Raw genomic sequence first — 22728 nt, 5'->3', positions numbered from 1 at the left:
AGAGAGTACTTGTTTCTCATGAGAAAAAAAAACAGTAAATCTAATGTTTGGACATGCTTTTTTTTTTTTTTAAGGAAAGATTAATCAAACATTCAGAGTTATAGAAGCAAATTGTTATTCAAGAAATGCTGAAATATCTAATCCAACGAAGGTCAATAGATTAGAGTGGAACTATCTCTTGCTTAACTAATAAGGTTAGCAATTATTAGGACTTAAATGCAACAATCGACACCGGATAAGAATCATAAAATCAAGAGCGAGGCCACTTAATTGTGCCCCGATGTGATGTGGAAAAAGTTGTGAAATATAACGAATAAAACTATAAATAATTATTTATCATTATATTTCTATTTATTATCGTAAAACCATGCAATACTTGTGATATCATCACTCAGTAAAAGAACACATTTTACGCACATTGATTACACCACGGACATACAATAAAATCGATTGCATAAGCCAATATTTAATTGATAGTGTAATAATAATAATAATAATAATAATAATAATAAAAAATCAAGAAAAGTTTTTTTTAAAAAAAATTTATTTATAACTTTGTCATGACATTTACTTACTATAGGACAAATAGTTGAGGCCGTGAGATAATGACGCTATCATCACTAGAATCACAAATATGAGTGCCTTTGCATTATGTAATATGAGGCGTTGACCATTAATCTCGGGCCTCCCCTGTTTTCGGACAAATTATATGCCAACAATTTTGCATGGCTCCGATGTACGCCACCCATTTCCCCACCACCCCTCCGCCCTATAAAACCCCTCCGCCTCCGCTCTCATTTTCCCCATTCTTTAGCGTCGCAGTGTTTCTCGAAATATATATTGAGAAGTACTGCAAAAGCCTACAAGAATCAAGCAAAAGAGGACAATCATTTCAAACAAAACCAAAACAATTTCTTCCTAAATAAAACAAAACAGAGAATAAAAAATGGCACGTCAAATGGTTGCTCTCGCACTCGTCTTGGTCGCCGCCATCGCGGTGGCGGTCTCCGCCCAATCACCACATGGCGCTCCTTCATCATCACCGGCCGCCGCTCCATCGAAGCCAACCCCCAGCTCGATCAGTGCCACCCCGAAAGCTGCCCCTGGGCCAACCGCCGCCGCCACCCCAGAATCCTTCCCCGCCGCCTCCCCCGAGGAGGAGCCCTCGTCTCCTCCTGGCCCCGCCAGCGATGCCATCTCCCCCGCCGCCGCCGATGCTGCTCCCAGTCCCGCTGCCGCAGCACCTAGCCCCAACGAACCCGCAGCTGATAAACCCAAGAGCGGCGCCGCCACCTTGAAGGTCTCCGCTGCTGTTGGCACCGCCGCTGCCGCTGGATTCTTCTTCTTCTTCTAAATTTCCTTGATTGTTCTTCTGATTTATTAATTTCATTAATTTGTTCGTTAATTAAAATGAATATATATAGCTTGTCGTTTTGTTAAGAGGCACGTTGTGAGACATCCTCAGAATTATTACTAATCTTTTATTTACTAGCTATTAAAATATATATCCACACGCAATATTATATATATAATTTTGTGGAACTCTTCCACGATTCGATCGCCAGTAATAAATGTTAGGGTAATGCTATATATATACAAAATATTACACGTTGGGTTATATATTGTATTTGAAATTATATGATTATTTTTGCACTTTATTTGAAAATAATCTTTCAAAAATGCATGAAAGATAATTATGTAATTACAAGTACAATGTGTAACATTGTAAATATAGCATAACCTAAATGTTAATGTATAAAGATGTAGTGTTGCTTCAAGTTCTATATATAACTTCAATTCTTTCATTTGGTACGTTGTGCATTTGCACATAATTAATTTACCATGCACTTCTTGTCATTAATTAATTTATTTATGTTTTTTGAGTCTCTATATTAATTGCACGGACAGTTCACACTTGTTTTGCGAAGAGCCTTTGAGGCTTTGACATACATATAACACTACAAAAATCAAACTTTAGTGGTCCCTATCGTTCACTGAACTTGAATTAATGCTGCGAATATAATGTTAGCATCAATCACGCAAGAAGTACTTATGGGATTCAACTAGATGCAAATTAAAGGGGGAAAAAAAAAAAAGAAGAGCAAAGCATCATCATTGGAGTATATTAATTTGTATATATATCTTATATTAATTAATTAATTAACTAGCAACGAGATCCCGCCCTGCAATTAAGTGCCCCGGCAGTTCTGGTGACTGAACCCACAAGAGAAACTGGTCTAGCACTTAAACTCGACGCCCTCGAATGCGCAGCCCAAGCTCCACCACCCGATTGCCGGAAATAGGCGCCGTTCAACATCAGATCGCCTTCCGATCTCCAGTTCCAGTGCATCCATTGACTTTCCGGCGCATCCTCGTGCTTCGTCACCTACAATATATATATATATATATATATATATATATATATATATATATATATATATTAACAAAACGTCATGCTAGCTCTATATATATGATTATATTTGAATAATATATAAAAAATATTAATTACCTCTTTTCTAAATCTATCATTGGGTGCAAGGAATCTGTTCCCGTGGCTATAAATGGTAGGATCAGCACTTCCACCAATCGCATACATTTCCCAATGAGTATAGTCATTGTTCACCACATGGAAATACCCAAGCCTACACCTAGGCATCCTTTGTACCAGCCCTTCTCCAAAATGATTGAAAGCAATGGTCACCTGCATGTTCTTATCATCCCCGAACCCATCGCTGTGTCCCAACAACATCACCTTATCATGATGAGTGAAGTAATTATTCGATATCGTCACCGCCGTCGACCCATGGATCACGTCTATAAGCCCGTCGTTGCAATTCGACAACGAGCAATGGTCGATCCAGATGTTTTTACCCGCGAAGACGGAGATGCCATCCCCATCCGAGACATCCCAGTGCCCCGCATGCTGCGGGGAGTCTCTGATGATCCCATTCCCAGCTTTCACGCAGTCGTGTATGTGGATCCCGTGGATTATTATGTTGTTCGCGTAGTGAATGGTGATGCATGGGCCGTTGGATATGTGGACGCTGGCGCCGCGGCCGTCGATGGTTTTGCGGGAGTTCATCACCAGTTCTTGATTCAGGCGTATGACCATGTCCCGTTTGAAGATTATCCACAGTGGCTCGCTTTGGATCACTGCGTGGCGGAGCGTGCCGGGCCGTGGGTTCACCGGATCGTCGTCACCGGGGTCCGTGACGACGTAGATGCGGCCGCCTCTGCCGCCGCCTGCATTCTTGCCGAAGCCGATGGCACAGTCGGCTAAATGCTGGCGGTTGTTCTCCCAGTTGGGGTCGCACCGCCAGCAGTCGTCGATGGGGTTGCCGGAACCGCAGGAGATGTAGCCTAAGTTTCTTCTTGACGCATTATTAATGCTCCTGCAGGATTTTGAAATATATATAATTGCATGAGACAATAAACATTAAACAAAACATGGAATTTAATTGGTAACAAACATGCATTTTTATTGTTTAATATATACTTCTTATTGGCGATACATATGACCAATTAATTATCTGCTTTCAAAACCTCGATCGAACTCTAGAATTTCATACTCTTCTTGTATATATATCATGTTAGAAAAGTACCAAATGTGAAACATGCCGATAATAAAATTTATATCTTAATTTTAATGTTTTACTTACTGATGCACATCTTGTACCACAAGATCAGGGTCTTGAACATGAGAGAATGTGGAGACGGCTGGATGAGATATCAAGTGTAGAAAGAAGAAGAAGAAGAAGAATGAGGAAATGGTGATCACCATATTGGACATATTTGTTTTGGTGTGAAGTGTGGAAAGGTAGTTGGATAAATGATAGTGGTAACAAAGTGTGGTTTATAAAGGGGAAAAGCCCGGGATAAATGGCGTGATTTGATTCAGCATGTTGGCCTAATTCTCTGACCAATTTATCTGCTTTCAAACTCGATCCGGTTTACATTTGGTTGGTGGTTAAGTTAGTTTTGTTTTGTAAGAATGTAATATTAATTTTTAATGGTCATTTCATCTTATTCTACTGCAACGGAGAACTATATTAATCTAGCAATTTGTTCAAGTTTTTTTTTAGTAAATTAAATGTTTGTACGTATCCATATTTCTTGGCGTGATAAAAGACCATTGTGATGAATTTAAGACTGGAACCCGTAGCAATAACTTTAAATGGCTTGTGTTTTTCGCAGAGATTTTTGACTTTCAAGTGCAAACCCCATTATTATGTTTGGTAATGTTATAATATAATATAGACTTGTAGCTAGCTACTTAATTTACCAGTATTACAAATAACTTGTGCTTTCCTAAATAAATTTTAAAAAAAAAAACAAATAACTTGTGCGTGCAATCGGCTACAGTATTTCTACATGTGGGACTCCATAATATATAAGGACGGGCCCACCCAAGACCCAAGTAATTTAGCTGAATTTGAATTTTTTTTTTCTCAAGAAATTAAATGTTATATACTTTTTATTTTACTAGAACTTACAGCGAATAAAGGAGACGTTTTTTATTGTATAATGACTGAAAATAAAATAAAGGAGAAAAATTCTAAGTGAATCATAGGAGAATTCAGCAGGTTGGTGGTCCAGTGGAGAGCCCAAATAGATTTATAACTGGGCCTTAGAAACCCAAAATGTTACAGTGAATTTGGACATCGGGAACTTAACTCCGAGAAGGGCCTTTTACAGAAAACCGAGAGCTTTGTATTGGATTGTCCAAAGAAGTCCAAGTGTCCAACCACCAACATATTCATAATTAACTCTTATTTCACATTAATGGTGTCATTAATATGAAAATAGACTTACTCAAAATTGGTTAATGAGATCAACCTTTTGGGTAGTATCCAAATCATTCATTCGAGGGTCTACATCTCAACACATATGCATAATTAATATTATAGTATTAACATGATAAATCATGAATTGTTAGATCTTTTATTATGATAATACCCTTATGGTCGGTTGAAAATAAAAAAAAAATCCAAAAACTTGGGCCATTTTGCCTATAATAGTCGATTACATTAATATTTCACATTAATGATTTGTTAAGTCTAAAAGTTACCTAAATTTGAGTTATGTATCATGTATGTAACACTACTGTAAACTTAATTTTTTTTAAATGAAAAATTAAAATTTTTCTCATGAATTATTTTTCTTATTTGACAAATCGGAAAAAAAAAAAAAGAAAAGAAAAGAAAGTTGACAAATTTGCGACGTTTTGAAAATATCGAAACACCCGTCTCTCAAATGAGTTGATTCCACCGACTGAAGGCTGGATCCAATCTATGGGAAAGAGAGGAAATCCAGATAACGCACCATCTACAAATCCCTACCCAATCAAAAAAATCCACGTGTCGAAAGAAAGCAACAGCTCAGCTCTTCATCTGATTGGGTGGCCCCACTCCACAAAGCTACAATCCCTTTTTTTCACTTTTTTCATCACTTTTTCGTGACCTCCATTAGATACTTCTCCTTTCTTCCTATTATTAATTCAATCACTATACTATCACTCTATGTGCAGCAGCAGCAATAACATGAACAACAAGAAACGACGCCCCATAGCTAGAAAGTCCAGACACAAGGCCAAGAAACCCAAATTCCTCAGCCTCCGCCTCCAATTTCCGGTCGAAGAACCCGTCAAAGCCCGGCGGATCGCTCGAACTCGTACAGCAGCAGCTGCCTCCGCCGCCGCCGCCGACGCACCTGTGGAAGTCGTCGCAGCTGATAGTTATAAGTCCCACGGGCTCGACTTGTTCCCGCTGCACCCGGAAAGCGATCAACTACTTCAAGACAGAGAGATCAGTACCCAAGATCAAGAAAACGTCGCCTACTTCTTCTCTGCCACAGACGGCGGCGCCACCACCCTCACCGGCCTTCTCGATGACGATTCCGCCAATACCCCCTCCATCTCATCCCACACCACCAACAACAACAACAGTAGTACCAGGTAATGGAATGAGGTATTTTTTGGTCTGAAATTACAGAGTACGGATAAAGTTTGAGAATTTAATTAATTTCTTGATCTGTGGTTTATTAATTCAGGCAAGATGATCTGTCCCCTTCGTCGGCTTCGCTGACATACACCTACGGCGGTCACGACAGCAGAGACGGGTCGGCGGCGCTTGTACGCAACGCCATGAAGAACAGGGAGCGGGACTCCAGCGAGGAGAAGTGGGTGTGCTACTCGGAGGTGGTGGAGAGGAAGAAGATAAAGGAGGAGGAGGTCACCAGCTCCGCCGTGGATCCGCGGCTGAGCGAAGATCGGGCGGCGATCCAAGGTCTTGCATTGAAGCTGGATTATCAAGAAATCTTGAAGGCATGGTCCAACAAAGGCCCGCTTTATGTGGATGCTGAGAATTCGCAGATCGTCCCCGACATCTACTCCGATGATTTTCTCTTGCAAGAGTCTAATTCATCATATTATAACGTAAGATTTTATCAGCTCTTCTAATTTTTTCAATCCTAATTTTAATCATATAGTTAAATTAATTAATATTATTATGTGCCTTTACTTTGCACTTTCCGTGCTTAATATATTACTTAATCATCACACGTGATTATTTGACTTGCCGAGTTTAGATTAATTAAATTCATACAACTGCCACTCTTTTACTTTGTTTTAATGTCTATATATGTATATTTTTTGAATCAAATTTCGGTCTATTAAAAATTTTGGTACGGAGTCTAGTGTTTGATGTAGTCTAGCTTTCGCTTTTAAAGAAACTTGATGAGGTACTTGCTGAATTATTGAATTGAATGTTTTGAATTACCTAAGTCCAAAGGCATCATATATATATAACAGAGTGCAAGTGAAAAGAAAGAGCTTTTGAATCTTGATTGAGTCAAATTTTAGGTGTCCACGCCTGGAAAAATCTCCACGAATCTGGTTTTATTTCAATGTATTTTTTTTTTTTTGAGAAAATATAAAACAAAATTAGTGGAACAACTTTCTAGAAATGGGTCCGAGTCCGACCGATTAAAATTAATATTTAGTACTATTATTCAATAAATAAAATTTTCTTTTCTTTTGATGCATGCAATTAGAGATAGGAGTCTATCACTCTCCTATTCAACGTCATGTCATCATGTTAATAGGCTTTTTGACAAATTAAAAAATTTGGTTGGATATATATGCAATTCACGGATCAAATTATGAATATTAATATTATTAATAATATTTAAAATTAGGGGTATCAATTATTGAATAGAAGGAGCACTGGGGCTGTACAATTGTACAGTGTGACCAAGACGGAATCATTGGAGTGTAGTTTTTTGTCGTGTGCCTCTGCCCCGAATTAATTCACGGGCACTCCAGATTCATTAATTAGTTTGACCCGAAATTTGTCGGGTCTAGGTCCGATGACATGACAATCGAGCTGCGATTTTTATGGTATAGTTTTCAATCATGAAAGTTTTAGGGATACATGCATGCACATATATAGTGGTAATGGAGGAATTGATATAGGAACCTTTATTGTTTTGGAGCTTATAATATATAGTTATATCGAGTGGGTCGTTGCTTGACTTCGTGACATCAAATTGTCCTGAGAATAACGTGAAATTAATATTTCGTTAATATTTATGTGTTTTTTCTTGCATTGTTGGTGTTTTAATTTTGTTATACGTCACCTCATATATATGGTGCGATTGATTAGCAGGTAATGGGGTGGTGGGGATGTAATAAGGTGGGGTTGTGGACGGTGCCGGAAATGGGACAAAGGGAAGCCAGTGTGTTGAGGTACAAGGAGAAGAGGCGGAACAGGCTTTTCTCCAAGAAAATACGTTACCAAGTCCGAAAGCTCAACGCCGAGAAACGCCCTCGTCTCAAGGTTTGATTCTTTACCTTTTTGTGAAAAGTCGAAAAAAAAAAAAAAACAAAACAAAACAAAAACATTGTTTAATTTTTATAATAAGCATAAAACTTGTTTAAATTGAGTAACTATACTTGATTTTTTTTTAAATTAAGGATATATTACCTTCTTAATATTTTTTAAAGGGGTTTTATACCTTTTATTTGTAGACATTTTACAACTAATTAACGCCAACGCTAATTAAATTGTTACTCATAATATCTAAAATCTAACTTAATTATTTTATTTGCAGGGTAGGTTCGTGAAGAGGTGTTGAACCATATTTTCTACTTTTTTTTTTCTTATTTTTTTTGGGGGTGGGGGTGGGGGTGTTATTGCCCTCTAGGAATTGAACTGTGTAAATAATAAAAGATTCATTCTGTCTGGGTGAATGATTATTGATTAATAGATATTAAAAAAAATATTTTCTTTTTGAAGTTGAGGTATTAAATTTTGTTCTATACCACAAATGTCGTCTCTTTTTTCTTAGCAAAGCTAATATTATATTGATGTTAGATTTACGAATTACATTCGATATCTACGTCAAAATAGTTGTTAACTCTTGATCATGATATATTTTTTCTTTCCTTTTTGCAGTGTCCAGTTGTTTTATTAAAGTAATTATGATTTGTTTTTTTTTTAAAAAGTAAGCTTTTTATGTTGTGATTTGTGAATATTCCCGTCGATGATGCTGTAAGCATGTTTGTGGTTTTTGGTTGCAATATCAGGATGTAAGGTATTGTTTTGTTTGCCATTAAGAAATACAAACACACACACACACACGCACATATATATATATATATATATATATGTGCGTGTGTGTGTGTGTGTTTGTATTTCTTAATGGCAAACAAATATATATATATATTTATATTTATATATATATATATATATATATATATATATCTATATTAAAATTATTTGAAAGTGTTGTTTGATTATGTATATTAAGTTTCTTAGAAATTAATATATAATAAAAAAATTAAAACATTTTATGGGGTTGTGGCCCTTATTTGACCTTCACTAAGAGCCCGTTTGGGAACACTAGATAATTTAAGAAAAGTATTTTTTTTTTTTAAAAAAAGCACTTTTGTGATTATTTTAGTGTTGGGATGGGCTTTTAAGTGCCTTAAAATGCACTTAATTAAGCTATAATTGATGCTTTTTTAGAAGCAAAAAAATGTGGCTTTTTTAAGTGTTTTTATAATTTTATTTCTAAATAAGTGCTTTTTATTTGTTTATCCAAACACAAATAATATTTTTCCAAACACATTCATCAATTATATATACATATCCCTATAAAATAGCAAATAAATCCACTAACTTTATACTCACCTCAAGTTTGTATTGTCTTACTTTTAACCTCGTAAAAATGTATGTAAGATAAAATTTTTGATGAGGATGTTTGCAATTTTAAGATTTATTGGAACTATTCGTTACTTTTTCACAAACATGAAGAGAGTAAATGTAAGTATATATGTAACACTTAAAATATATTTGGATTTTTTTTGGTGACTATGACAAAGCTTAAGAGAAATTAGTGTAATTATGCTTATTGAGTATTAATTATCTACTTCCAACAATCTTAACATTTACCTCAATTACTAGAGCTAAAGGAAAAGGATGTATGAAAGTATACGATGAAATCGACTGCCTAAATTTTATTTTATTTTCTTTGTTGTTGTTGTTTTTCTCATTTGTGAATCTTCGCATTGGATATTTGTTTTCCAATCTAATTAATTTTCTTCTTTTTAATTTAATTAAAACTATTTAGTTATGTTGATTTATCATATTAGTAATCATATATTTAACATAATACATAACGAATTCATATGGGAAGATTTTTGCATGGTAATTCATCATTCTCTTAATTAATATATATTATTATTTTTGTGCACGAAACAACGTCTGTGTTTTTTTAATAAAAAAAAGAAAAAAGAGAAAAAAATAAATAAAAATAAAAAAACAAAAATATAGTATTTCGTAAATAAATAATCATTAAAACGCAACAAATACATTAATTTTACAAGTGAGTGACATTTTATTAAATAAAAAGGCAATAAATATCACAAAGTTAATGTTATTTTGATAAATAAGATAACATCTGATTGCTAAAAAAAATAAGGTCATATAAAATAAAATGACTGATTTACCAAATAATTTTGGTTTTGTTGTGAATTAAATTAGGATATAAGTTTAATTTTATCTCAAGTTTCACAATTAATTAAAATTTAATTACTTAAAAGGTCCTAATAAGATATATATATATATATTTTTTGAGACTATATATATATACACACATTTATATCATTGTTTTAATTTTAATTTATTATTATTTATATTTTATGAGCTAGTTATGAAAGAAGAGAGTTTGGACTTTGGACTTTATAGCGACAAATGGTATTGGGCTGAGAATGGTACATGGCTAAAATGGAGCCCATTAGCGAAGCACAATCCAGAAAGAGAAGAATCCAAACAAAATTCCTAATGGGCCAATAGTTCACTACGCCTCTCGCCCAGCTATTGCCCAGAGTCCTTCCACATCTCGTGGTTGATGTTCCATTTCCCAAGCTCATAGCATTTGAATGGCTGTGAAAGATTCCGTGTCAGGTTCTTTTGGCTAACATATCCAGAAAATTCAATCCTAAACTCGATTCTCGACTTCTCGTGCTTTTTCGCAAGGTATAATTCTTCCAGTTCTTGATTTTTCTGATGGTTGCCACCATATCTATAGGCAGAAAAATGCTGGTTTCGTTTATTTGTATCGTAAAGTGGCTGACCTGATATGACTACGGAGAGATTTCCAGTTTTAAGTTTGTGAATTCTTTGTGAATTTTTCTGTTTTCTAAGCTCATTATGCAAGCTCTCAGCATTTGGCCTTCGGCAAGTGAATCTTGGCCCAATTGCGCCATACCCCAGTTGGATTTTGATCCAAATTCTAGTCATAATTTGGTTACAAGACATAAAAGTTTAAATATTTCCCATGGTCTGTTGTGTTTGTCTAGAGGCTTTAGGAGTAGAAGTGCAAATACTGAGTTGAAATGGAGATTCTTATATGTGAACCCCAAGAGCAAAGTATATTTCTCATTGAAGCCAAATAGTGGTTCTAGAGGCACTTCTTTTTCTATGGCATGGGCAGTGGAGGAACAAGAAATTGGAGATAACATTGCCGAAGTAGATTTAGAGAACTCTACTGATTTTTCGGAAGAAGACACATCACAATTTACTCCTGAGAAATTAGAGGATGGGAACTCGCCTTCTTGTGTTGATACTGGTTGTCACAAAAAGAACGATGATTGTGGAGACAACAATGATGGATATGATGGTGGAATTGATTTTGATGTGAAATTAGATGATGAGAATTATGCAAGGGTTGATGTTCGTGCGTTAGCATGGACCTTACACTCAGCCAAAGATGCAGATGATGTGGAAATAATTCTGAAGGATAAGGGTGAACTTCCTCTTCAGGTTTATTCTTCGATAATAAGAGGTTTTGGCAAAGACAAGAAACTAACTTCAGCTATGGTCCTCTACGATTGGCTTAAGAGAAAAGGCAGAGAAACTGATAGTCCTCTCCATCCCAACTTATTTATATACAATAGCCTTTTGGGAGCAATGAAGCAATCTGGAAATTTCAATGACTTTGAGAAAGTCATAAATGATATGAATGTGAATGGTGTGCTTCCTAATATTGTGACGTTCAACTCTTTAATGGGTATATATATAGAACAAGGACGAGAATCTGAGGCCCTCCAACTTTTTAAAGATATGCCACAGAAGGGAGTGTCTCCATCTCCTGCAACTTATTCTACGGTCTTGTATGCATACCGTAGATTGGAAGATGGGTTTGGAGCTTTGACATTCTTTACCGAGACAGTAAAAAAATACCAAAAAGGCGAGATTGGTAAGGATTCTGATGAAGACTGGAAATGCGAGTTTGAGAAGCTTGAGAACTTCACTACTCGAATCTGCTACCAAGTGATGCGGCGTTGGCTTGTGGCTAGTGAGAACTTAAGTGCTGATGTGCTGAGACTGCTAAAAGAGATGGATAAGGCTGGTTTTCAGCCTGGTCGTGCTGAACATGAGCGCCTCATATGGGCATGCACTCGTGAAGAGCATTTTGTTGTGGCTAAAGAATTTTATACTCGGATAAGAGAAATGAACTCTGGCATTAGTTTATCGGTTTGTAATCACGTCATTTGGTTGATGGGAAAGGCGAAAAAATGGTGGACTGCATTAGAAATATACGAGGACTTGTTGGATAAAGGCCCTAGACCTAATAACTTGTCATATGAACTAATGGTCTCTCATTTTAATGTACTTCTATCTGCAGCTAGGAAAAAGGGAATTTGGAGATGGGGAGTGAGGTTGCTCAACAAAATGGAAGAGAAAGGCCTTAAGCCAGGCAGCAGGGAATGGAACTCTGTCCTTGTAGCCTGTTCCAAGGCTTCCGAAACTTCAGCTGCTATCGAGATATTCAAACGTATGGTGGAACAGGGCGAGAAACCAACAATTATCTCTTATGGTGCATTGCTTAGTGCTCTTGAGAAAGGGAAACTATACGATGAGGCCCTTCGAGTCTGGAAACATATGACTAAAGTGGGCATCGAACCGAACTTATATGCCTACACCATCATGGCTTCAATATATGCTGCACAGGGTAAATTCAATATAGTCGAGTCCATAATACAAGAAATGGTTGCTGTAGGGGTTGATCCTACGGTTGTCACTTTCAATGCAATAATCAGCGGATGTGCTCGTAGTAATATTGGAAGTGCAGGATATGAATGGTTCAAGCGTATGGAAGTTCAAAAGATTACTCCCAACGAGATTACTTACGAAATATTGATTGAGGCACTAGCAAACGATGGTAAACCAAGGCTGGCTTACGAGTTGCATTTGAGAGCTCAGAAAGAGGGCCTTGTTCTGTCTACCAAGGCGTATGATGCAGTCATCCGGTCTGCAAGGACGTATGGTGCTACCATTGATATCAGCAACCTAGGTGCTCGACCACCGGAGACAAAGAAAAAAGTGCATATCAGGAAGAATTTGTCCGGGTTCTGTAATCTTGCCGATGTTCCTAGGAGAAGCAAACCATTTAACAGGAAAGAAATTTACGCATCACAGGCCGAAAAATAACAGGCAAGTATGGTGCTGTACTAGGAAGCGTTGTTTCTTGAGTGTTTGTAGAGCGAGCGCCAAGCAGTGCATTCTTTTGTTGGAGATGATGTATAGTAAAAGTAAATGTAGAAGATGTTGAATGAATAAATTAACAGCTCCTTGCTATTAGACTTAATGCTGTGTCTGAATAGTTGTCAATTCAAACTTTTTCTTTCTTTATTTCTTTCATGTGACGATTTTACGCTTCAATGAAAATTCACAATCGTCAAACTCAATGATAAATGTTTTACACGCCTTCTGTGTGTTCTTGTTATGCTTTTTCCTCTTTATTATATTAGTCATAATTGAACACTATAACATTTTACGTTATATATTGTTAACAAATGAAATTATTTCATAAAAGATGAAAAAAATTACATCTTACTTATATGTTAAAATCCCAGCACTACATGTTATATATTACAGTTTAATAAGTTAAAATCAAAGTCCTTTGACCCAGTAAACCAAAACGCTCAACCGTTACACCCCACTCACCCATTACCACCTTCACGTAAATAGCATTTATCTTCTTTCATTCATCTTAGTCCTCTTAATTCTATTTATATGTACGTGTATATATATACTGCTGTGTATCGTAACAACAGCTAGCCATCCGCAGTACTCTCTTCCTGATTCTTCCTTGTGTTTCTTGAATACTTGTTAGCGTAACATACATATCATATATATATAGCTTTCTACAAATTAACGGAGTTCATCATGAAACCTTTCCTTTTCATTACATTTGTTTGTGTCTTAGAACTGTCGTTGCAGATGGGGAGTTGCTTCCAGTTTCAAGCGGGCGACAGGGCCGGCTGGGCCGTGCCGCCAGCGAATCAGACCGATCTCTACAACGAATGGGCCTCCCGGGAGCGGTTCAAGGTTGGAGACACCGTTCGTAAGTACAGCACTCATCAAATCAAATTAGCTTTAATTGGTTTCAAGATTAGATTCTCATTATATATAACATGCATATTCATGTGTATGTAAGGTTTCAAATACAAGAAAGATTCGGTGATGGAAGTGAACAAGACCGAGTATAACGAATGCAATTCGAGTCGCCCCAACTTCTTCTCCAACAAGGGGGACACCATCTACACGCTCGACCGGTCCGGTTTCTTCTACTTCATGAGCGGGGCGACCGGACACTGCGAGAGGGGGCAGAGGATGATCGTTTGGGTTATCGGTCAGGACGAGGATTCCACTGCAGCTAAGTCTCATGCTCACAACAACAACAACGCTCTTTTCTCGTTTGCGTTCTTCTTGACCATGTCGGTTTTTCAGTTTTTCACATGAATGAATGATGTTTCTGTTTCCTAGGATTAATGTTGTTTGATTAGTTTTTGGTATTTTATAGTTTCCGTGTTACGTTTCATGATTTTTCATCAGTTTGTTGGGATTAACTGTTATTAATTTTCCATGTTTTATATATGTTAATTATATTGCATCTGTGTTTAATTTGGTCGATATTGTAATATGTATTTGAATGTTTAGTTTTGCATTTGCATAAAAATGGATCATTCTAAAAAACCATATAATTAAATTTGTACAGTGGATAGAAAACATGTAAAAACTAAAGCTAGCTGCTTAAATCTTTCCTAAACTAATAATTTACAGTGAATGCGAACAAGAATCCGAATTGCAAAAACAACAAACATGAATAAGTACATGCACGGTCGGGCAATTTAAGCAACTCACTTTACAAATTCCCTCAATATATATATACATATATTGAGGAAGAACAAAGAAGATATTCGAATAAACATTAAATTAACAAGCATAGATTAATTACAGTACGCATATTTCGCAACCGATATGATCACAGCCCGTTTCCAATTTTACATTAAATCATCCGATGCCATCTTTCACAAATTCTTCCAACTTTTCAAAAGCAACACAGCCACTTTTTCTGCAAAACAAAATAAAGGACAACTTTTTCACAAGTTTCTAATATGTTGCCAACTTAGATACAATTAATTTGCGATTGTACGTACGATCTATAACTATAAGTCATCAACAATGTGTACTATATATATATATATAGCTGAGGAGTGGAAATAGGAAAAACCTTGCGGGGGTCATTGTATGATTGGTGTGGCTGAGACACGGGAGGTGGCGGTGGTGGCGGCGGTGCTGCCATGCCAGCGGCTGTACCGGTTGCTTTCTTTTCGTCCCTAGCCTTGGCAAATATGACTGTGAATCCATCAGCCGATGCCGGATTGTTCACGTCCCACTCCCCGAATTTCGGCAAAGGCCGACCTTTCTCGTGCTGCATAGATAAATTTTTCAATCAATCAAATATATATCCAAAGTTCAGAATTTATATAGAGTACTCTTGTTGAAGTTTTGCAAAAACTTCTACCCCCTTACATCATTCTTAATTTGTAATTAATTAATCTTCTTGATACATAATTAAATCACATGCAAGACGTACGAAATATTTGAAGAATGTGTCTATATATTAATATACGCTCACGAAATCAAACCCAATTAATCCCTGTATCGATCCTTTAATCATCACAATTGAAACGTACGTCAACACAAAAAAGTGACATCATATAATCATAATAATCAAATAACATATTTTATGCAACAAATTAATTCCTTATAAATGCATGCATGAAAACGCAACTTACAGACGTCATTCAATAAATTTTGCAGATTTGGCCCTCGATCGGAACGTAAGCCAGAAAGAACTTAGATTTATATATTTGGAAGAAAGAATGAGAATTCAGAACGATTCTTCAGGAAGGAGATGAAAAGCCACGCCAGAATTGATGATAATAATAATAATAATAATAATAATAATAATTTAAAAAATATGATGCTATAAATAGAATATCGAGAAGTTGAAGAGTCAACAGAAGAAATTAAGAGTAATTAATTTTCTTTCTTCAAATCCAAACTTGTATATAATATAATATATAATAAACGCTACTTGATCAATGATGATAAGTTTATATCTTATATATGCATATGTATATAATAAACGCTACTTGATCAATGATTTTAAAAAATATATAAGATGCTATATATATAATAAATACTTCATTTTTTTAAAATTTATTTCAAACAATATATAGCTATAGGTGCAACAAAATTAACTTTATATAAACATAAATTTACTTGTCAAATGAAGAAGGATTCATGAAGGTTTAATTACTGAATCACTTCCCAATGGCATGTTCCGGGTTCGGTGAGTCAGACTCAATAGAATTTGATCAATCCCTTTTTCTGTCGTTAAGGCGGAGAACTGAACCAAGAATTCTCAGAGTGAGAGGAGGCTGTTTGGGAAGCGTATGAAGCGGCGTGAACAAGAGCTTCTTTCAAAGCTTCTTCGAATGCCTCTACCTCAACTCTTGAATTAATTTAAATGAAGAGGGAGGGTCGTCAACATGGCATGGTCCAGGCCTGGGACGTCCATTACCCAGAGCCGCCGTGGCGAAGGATTATCAACGTGTTCAGCTCACCCACGACCCGCCGGCTGTGCACCAAAGTAGCCACCAAACCCAACAACCACTCCAAGTACACGAGCAGGTGCCGCCACCGGTCTCGATGTGGTGGCTGCCATATCAACCCACCTTGCAAGTCCCTGTTAAAAGTTAAGGGACTCTACAAAGTGCGATCGGCATTCGGCATGTGGAGGTTCGTGGATGGTTTCCGTGGCTTGAAGCTCTCGGGGTTTTCTGCTTCCGAGATTTTGGATTATTTGGATGGTGACAATCATGATATTGATAATTTTGATCATGATGATGATGTTGCAGATCATGAATATTTTGGTTTTGATGAGGATCATGATGGAATATATAATATATATGAGTTTCTGTGAGGTAGCTAGGTAGAGTTTGTTTGTCTTTGGATCATCTACTTGAAGATGATCAAATTATCAAGCTGGTTTTTATTTAATTTGGTTGAAGAAATTTCAAAGGATTTGTAGTAAAAGTATGTTGCGAAAATCGTTTTTTTTTTAGTAATGTACGTTTGTGACTTTGCGATTTTGATCTTCTAGATATTTTTAGATTTCAGTTTTAGTCCGCTGATTTTGTTTTTTTGGTAATTTTAGTCATTTATCTGATGTGGCGATGATGTGACACCAATGCAGTACTGATGTGGAACTGACGTGTATAGTGCACGTAAGCATTTTCGAAACAAAATGACTGAAATTGCCAAAAATCAAAACATATACGACTAAAACTAAAATATAAAAACATAAAAGATCGAAATCGCAAAGTAACAAATATACAAGATCAAAATTACAGTTTTCTCAATCATTGGTTGGTTGTATATATGCGTGAGTAATCAGAATAATGAGTTGAGTAGAATTTTGTAATAAAATTATTTCCCATGAGAAATTAATGATCAGTAATTTAAATAATTAATGGTTCAAATTTCGTTTAGTGCAAAGATTAGATTATCATAGCAATGGTTGGGAGGTCTTGAATTATGGACTCGAAGTCATTGAAAGTTATTTTTTCGTGTTTTTCGAAACACTGATGATATTAATAGGGTGTTTTTTTTTTTCATATTTCTTATTCTATTTTTATTATTTGATTCATTCAAGAAATATTGCACGTTTTAGGATTTATTGGTAATTAATAAGATATATTAGTCAGATTACATATTTGGAAAAATCGAAAAATGAAAGTTAATATAATTACAACGAAAGTAATTAAATTAATAATACTATAATTTTATATTAAACAATTTTATTCATTCAATATAAATAATAATTATATGGATAAATTTTAATTACGCGCCTAAATATTTGAGATAAGTTTTAATTACACGTAAATATTTGAGAGAGATGATAAATTTTTAATTCCATCCAATCAAAGTACGTAACTAAATTAATGAACCTTAAAACAGCTCTTGATGCAAAGAATAATATATATTGATAGATTAAAAATTGTTATTGAATATTTAATATTTGACTTCAATTCTATATTAAAAAAAAATTGATATCTATATATCGTTATTTTATCCCATGTATTGATTTTTCATTAATACATCTATTTTTGAGCTTTCCCATCCACAAATTAAAGTGGGCTACATATATGAAGTTTTTCGAAGAGATTATTACCACATGACATGAAATTGTTCGCACACCCACAATCTTAATAAACTTAATTATGAATAATCATTAATTAATAAACCGGAAAAATAAGTTTTTTGGTTCAGTAACATTACTTCATTTTGGTTTTGGTCCATTAACTTTTTCGATGTGAGTTTTGGTACATTAACTTTTCACTTTCAATTATTTTTGGTCCAACTGCATACGTGTCAACTTCTGATTGGTCCAAAATGATGATGTGGACCAATCAGAAGCTGACACGCATGCAGTTGGACCAAAAATCATTGAAATGAAAAGTTAGTGTATCAAAATCCACATCGAAAAAGTTAATGGACCAAAACCAAAACATGGACAAGTTAATGGACCAAAAAAAGTATTTCCCCTAATAAACCCTGTGCACAAAATAAACAAACTGATGTTAGATATCATATAGCTTAATTAATTTCTTGTAAATTTCTTCTCAAGTGATCTTTTATAATTTTGTTCTATTCGGAATGGCATAACACTTGGCTGCAGCGGCCAAAAAAAGAGAAAGAAGAAGAATTTGCTAGCGTAGTAAATTTAGATAATTATATGTAAAGCTACTTTACCTAGAAGCTATTAGAGGGGCGACAACGCACACATGGGCATATGTGAGTTGGTAAGGTATGAGGTGACGTAGGAAGAAATTTTCCAGCGTTTTGCGAGTTAGATTCTCGTGTGGAGCATATTCCTGCTGAAACATTGTGGGGATATGCTCTGGGGGTTGGTCATGTTGCTTCCTCCTTTAGGACTCGCTCATACACATCCCTCGATTTATTTCTCACATGAGGCCCCCCCCTTTTTTTTTTTTTTTTTTTTTTTTTTAATATCAGAGGGGCGACAACTCTTGAATGATAACTCCTTTATTTTATTTTACATAAATTTATAACATTCACGCAACATGTTCAATAATATATAGTCAATTATGGGTGTAGTGTAGACTTGGCCATCAAGCATATATATATATAAAATTGTCGATCGTATTAACGTGTAATTGACCAAACCTCCATAATTCAATTTCCTGTCTACTTTTAAATCATGTTCTTTGATTGTAAATATATTTAGTTTGGTTGATTAAAATTGAGAAAATAATGAAATTACAATAATTAATGGATGTAAATAAAATATATTTCTTCTAGAGGTGGATTGGGTCGGGACTCGTCCCTTAATCCCCTTACCCGATTCCCGTCCCGATAAGAATTGTGATATTTTTTTTCTCCCGATCCCGCACCCGAGAAGTGTCGGGACCCGAATTTTCGGGATCCCATCGGGTCGAGAGAGGATAATCCCGAACAACATTTTTTAAAAAAATTCTATGAAAATATTTTTTAAATTTTTTTTTATGAAGAAACTGAAATAAATTAAAATTTTTATGAAAAACTCAAATAAATTAATATTTCTTTGTGTATAACTATTAGAAATAAACTAAAACAACTACTTAATTAATACAATAAAAATATATAATTATTCGTAATAATTAAAAAAATTAAATAAAAATTTATAACTCAATGTTAATATTAAAAAAGATAAATATAAATATAAAAAATAATTTTATGGTAGATAATTATAAAACATTCATATTAAAACAGAAAATTATAAAAAAATTCTATTTTTTTAATTTAAAAATATTATTAATATATTCGGGTCGGGTCGGGTCGAAAATCTCGTCGGATAGATTTTCCTATCCCGATCCCGATCTTGAAATTGATCGGGACGAAAAAAATTCCGACCATTCGGATTGAAAAAAGTTCGGGACGAAAACGAGTTGAGAATCGGAAAAGGTTGAGAATTTTTTGAATTTTGCCGGCCCTAATTTCTTCTATCCCAAAAAATTGTTGGACGTTATTCCCTCAATTATCTTAAAAAATTGTAGTATGTTTTTTAAAATTTGTTTAATAAGATATATTAGTAAATAAAAAAAAATACAACTAATAAATACATAAATTAGATTATATATGTGGAACAATCGAGACAGAAGATAAAGTTTATATAACTCAGACGGAGTTAATTTTATATTTATTAATTAGACGTACTTTTAAAATTCAACATTTGAATTTGATATTTACAATCGATTCATCAAATTTATAAAGTGATGCTTGTATTTAAACTCCATTATTAAAATAACATGTATGATCATGGGGTTTGACACAACACATGAGCAAGAAGAATACAAATACGGCTTAATTGCGTATATAATGTTTTATTTTTGAGATAAAACTTTAGGTCACTAAGATTACTTGCCAAGGGAAGATAAATTAGGTTCAAAATGTACTTTTTTTGCACATGTATTGTGCCAGACCCCATGATCATATATGTTTTTTTAATAGTGAAGTTCAGACACAAGCATCATTTTACAATTTTGATTATCGATTCTAAATATCATATTCAAATATTAAATTTTTAAAGTACATCTAACTACGTAATTGTAGAAATCATGATGGTTTGAGGTTTAGTGGCTTTATCTTGTGTCTCGATTGTTCCACATATATGATGGTTTGAGGTTTCAGTGGCTTTATCTTCTGTTAAAAGTTAAGGGACTCTACAAAGTGCGATCTGCATACGGCATTAATTGGAGGCTCGCCGATGGTTTCGGTGGCTTGAAGCTCGCTCTTAGGGTTTTCTGCTTCGGACATTTTGGATTATTTGGATGGTACTGACGATCATGATATTGATGAAATTGATCATGAATTTGGTTTTGATGAGGATCATGATGGAATATATATATATATATATATGTATATATATATATGATATCACATACCCGGGATGTAATAGCCCGAACCCTAATTGAGTAATTAAGGATTAATGCTAATTAAATAAATTGGGGATTGGACGGATCGGAAGCTCCGAAGGGACGATCGGAAGCTCCGATGAGGATCGGAGGCACCGATGATATTACGTCATCCATGACGTGTGGCTGGATCGGAAGCTCCGATCAGGACCGGAGGCTCCGATCACCCCTATCCGGAGTCATCAAGTGATATTTTGACACGTGGCAGATCAGGATCTTCGGAAGCTCCGATGGCAGGATCGGACGTTCCGATCCAGGTTCGGACGTTCCGATCGAGGATCGGAGGCTCCGATCATTGTCTATAAATAGAAGGCCGAGACTTCATTTCTCCTTGCCAATTCCGGATTTCCTCCCTATTTCTAGTCATATTCGAGCTGTTCTAGTCTTCTTAGGCTTGGTCCGGAGGTCGGAGAGGCGTTCGATAGTCGTAGCGGAGTTGTGCCCAAGTTCTGGAGGCATCGACATCAAAGGGCTAACGACGGACGAAGGTATAGCTTTTGCTTCCTATAAATATTTAGGAGTATGCAATAGCTTAGTTAAGGCTTTTAGAGCACTTTGATGATAGTGGTATCATTTCGCTGTGTAGGCGGACTTTAGGCTTGGACTTAGAGCTGGTAGTGTCTACCTGGTATTTGAGGTACGAAAGTACTGTTCGAGATATCCTGACTGAGTATGCATGTATTATATGACTGCATGAGTTATATGCCATGATATTATGCTGCATTCATTTGCATCTTGCTGTATCTCCTTCGAGATGTCTGTAGTAGGGTTGTACCCTATCCTGTTAGTGGATGGACTTCCATCGATTTGGGTCCGGCGTATCCACAATTATCTCGGTATGGGAGCCACCTCCTGAAGCGACGGCACAACGTGCTACATACCAGGGCCCGGTCTGTCTCTGTTATCTGATCCTTGACCTCGAGTCTATAGGGAGTTCACTTTGCATGCATGTATACTCATACTCTCGCACTGAGCGTTTTATGCTCACGTCTCGTACTCTGTATTTTCTGGACACCCTATTCCATGGGGCAGGTTTGCGATTGGACGAGGAGGGTGGATCCAGGAGGGGCTAGTCAGTGGTTGGCCAGCTGGAGCTTCGTCTAGGCTTTATTACTGTTGTTTGGGTTTATACAGCTATTCGATTTGGTTGTATATTATTGGATAATTACAGATTCCTTTTCTTGGGATTGTATAATGTTATTGGTTTCCGTAGTTTTATTCTGATATCTGTTTTATTAAGTTAATTGCATGCATAAGTTCTGTTTAGTAGGTGATCCGGGTAAGGGTCACTACACGGGATGACGATACCCCGGGTGGATTGGACCCGAAAAGATGGTATTAGTCTCTCGGGACAGCGGAGCAGGTCCTAGCCCGACTATCTTTAGGAAGTGTGATGATATCACATACCCGAAATGACGATACCCCGGATGGATTGGACCCGGAAAGATGGTATTAGCCTCTCGGGACAGCGGAGCAGGTCCTAGCCCGATTATCTTTAGGAAGTGTGATGATATCACATACCCGGGATGACAATACCCCGGGTGGATTGGACTCGAGAGGATGGTGTAACTACGACATGTTAAAGAACCCGGGAATGGAGGGCAGTAACCTGGGATCTGCAAGAAAGGCTTAACCTGGGAGGTCTTAGCATCCGGACCGATACAGGAGATCGAAAGGAACCCGGGTAAGGGGCCTGGGAGCTAGAGCCTCCCGGAGTAAGCCTTCGGAAATTAGAAAAGGAAAGGAACACCAGTGGGGCCCCGGCCTTTCTATTTTTAGGGCCAGAAAACGGCCACGTTTATTTGAAGTATGTCAGGGTCAAATCACAAATC

At 36.0% G+C, this 22728-nt stretch overlaps 7 protein-coding genes across 8 annotated transcripts; 5 read left to right on the top strand and 2 right to left on the bottom strand.

The window, feature by feature from the left end:
• The first annotated feature begins 782 nt into the window (after positions 1-782).
• LOC140866406 (uncharacterized) lies at positions 783-1605 on the top strand. The gene has a single exon (XM_073271391.1). It carries the CDS (start codon positions 947-949, stop codon positions 1352-1354), a length of 408 nt encoding a protein of 135 aa, XP_073127492.1. The 5' UTR covers positions 783-946; the 3' UTR covers positions 1355-1605.
• A 384-nt stretch (positions 1606-1989) lies between these two features.
• LOC140866404 (pectate lyase-like) lies at positions 1990-3960 on the bottom strand. Its single transcript, XM_073271387.1, has 3 exons — positions 3660-3960; positions 2510-3392; positions 1990-2386 (listed from the first exon to the last, which is right to left on the bottom strand). The coding sequence occupies exons 1-3, from the start codon at positions 3788-3790 to the stop codon at positions 2165-2167; spliced, it is 1236 nt and encodes a 411-aa protein (XP_073127488.1). The 5' UTR covers positions 3791-3960; the 3' UTR covers positions 1990-2164.
• A 1514-nt stretch (positions 3961-5474) lies between these two features.
• Positions 5475-8311, top strand: LOC140866405 (uncharacterized). 2 transcript variants are annotated; one of them, XM_073271389.1, is made up of 4 exons: positions 5475-5953; positions 6049-6433; positions 7662-7835; positions 8110-8311. In XM_073271389.1, the coding sequence occupies exons 1-4, from the start codon at positions 5520-5522 to the stop codon at positions 8131-8133; spliced, it is 1017 nt and encodes a 338-aa protein (XP_073127490.1). In that variant the 5' UTR covers positions 5475-5519; the 3' UTR covers positions 8134-8311. The 2 variants fall into 2 exon arrangements, with proteins under 2 accessions (XP_073127490.1, XP_073127491.1); XM_073271390.1 differs by having other exon boundaries at positions 7665-7835; positions 8110-8309.
• A 2083-nt stretch (positions 8312-10394) lies between these two features.
• On the top strand, positions 10395-13195 carry LOC140866401 (protein LOW PHOTOSYNTHETIC EFFICIENCY 1, chloroplastic). The gene has a single exon (XM_073271382.1). The coding sequence runs from the start codon at positions 10713-10715 to the stop codon at positions 12993-12995; it is 2283 nt and encodes a 760-aa protein (XP_073127483.1). The 5' UTR covers positions 10395-10712; the 3' UTR covers positions 12996-13195.
• Positions 13196-13787: 592 nt separating this feature from the next.
• LOC140860724 (early nodulin-like protein 6) lies at positions 13788-14309 on the top strand. The gene is made up of 2 exons (XM_073263731.1): positions 13788-13911; positions 14005-14309. Exons 1-2 carry the CDS (start codon positions 13788-13790, stop codon positions 14307-14309), a joined length of 429 nt encoding a protein of 142 aa, XP_073119832.1.
• Positions 14310-14533: 224 nt separating this feature from the next.
• LOC140867553 (protein NOI4-like) lies at positions 14534-15776 on the bottom strand. The gene is made up of 3 exons (XM_073272625.1): positions 15650-15776; positions 15082-15282; positions 14534-14922 (listed from the first exon to the last, which is right to left on the bottom strand). The coding sequence occupies exons 1-3, from the start codon at positions 15656-15658 to the stop codon at positions 14899-14901; spliced, it is 234 nt and encodes a 77-aa protein (XP_073128726.1). The 5' UTR covers positions 15659-15776; the 3' UTR covers positions 14534-14898.
• A 610-nt stretch (positions 15777-16386) lies between these two features.
• On the top strand, positions 16387-16842 carry LOC140860723 (uncharacterized). Its single transcript, XM_073263730.1, has one exon. The coding sequence runs from the start codon at positions 16387-16389 to the stop codon at positions 16840-16842; it is 456 nt and encodes a 151-aa protein (XP_073119831.1).
• The last annotated feature ends 5886 nt before the right edge of the window (positions 16843-22728 follow it).

This window comes from Henckelia pumila, chromosome 4 (genome assembly GCF_033568475.1).
Source record: "Henckelia pumila isolate YLH828 chromosome 4, ASM3356847v2, whole genome shotgun sequence".
Lineage (NCBI taxonomy): Eukaryota > Viridiplantae > Streptophyta > Magnoliopsida > Lamiales > Gesneriaceae > Henckelia > Henckelia pumila.
This window is presented reverse-complemented; position numbering and strand designations above follow the sequence as displayed.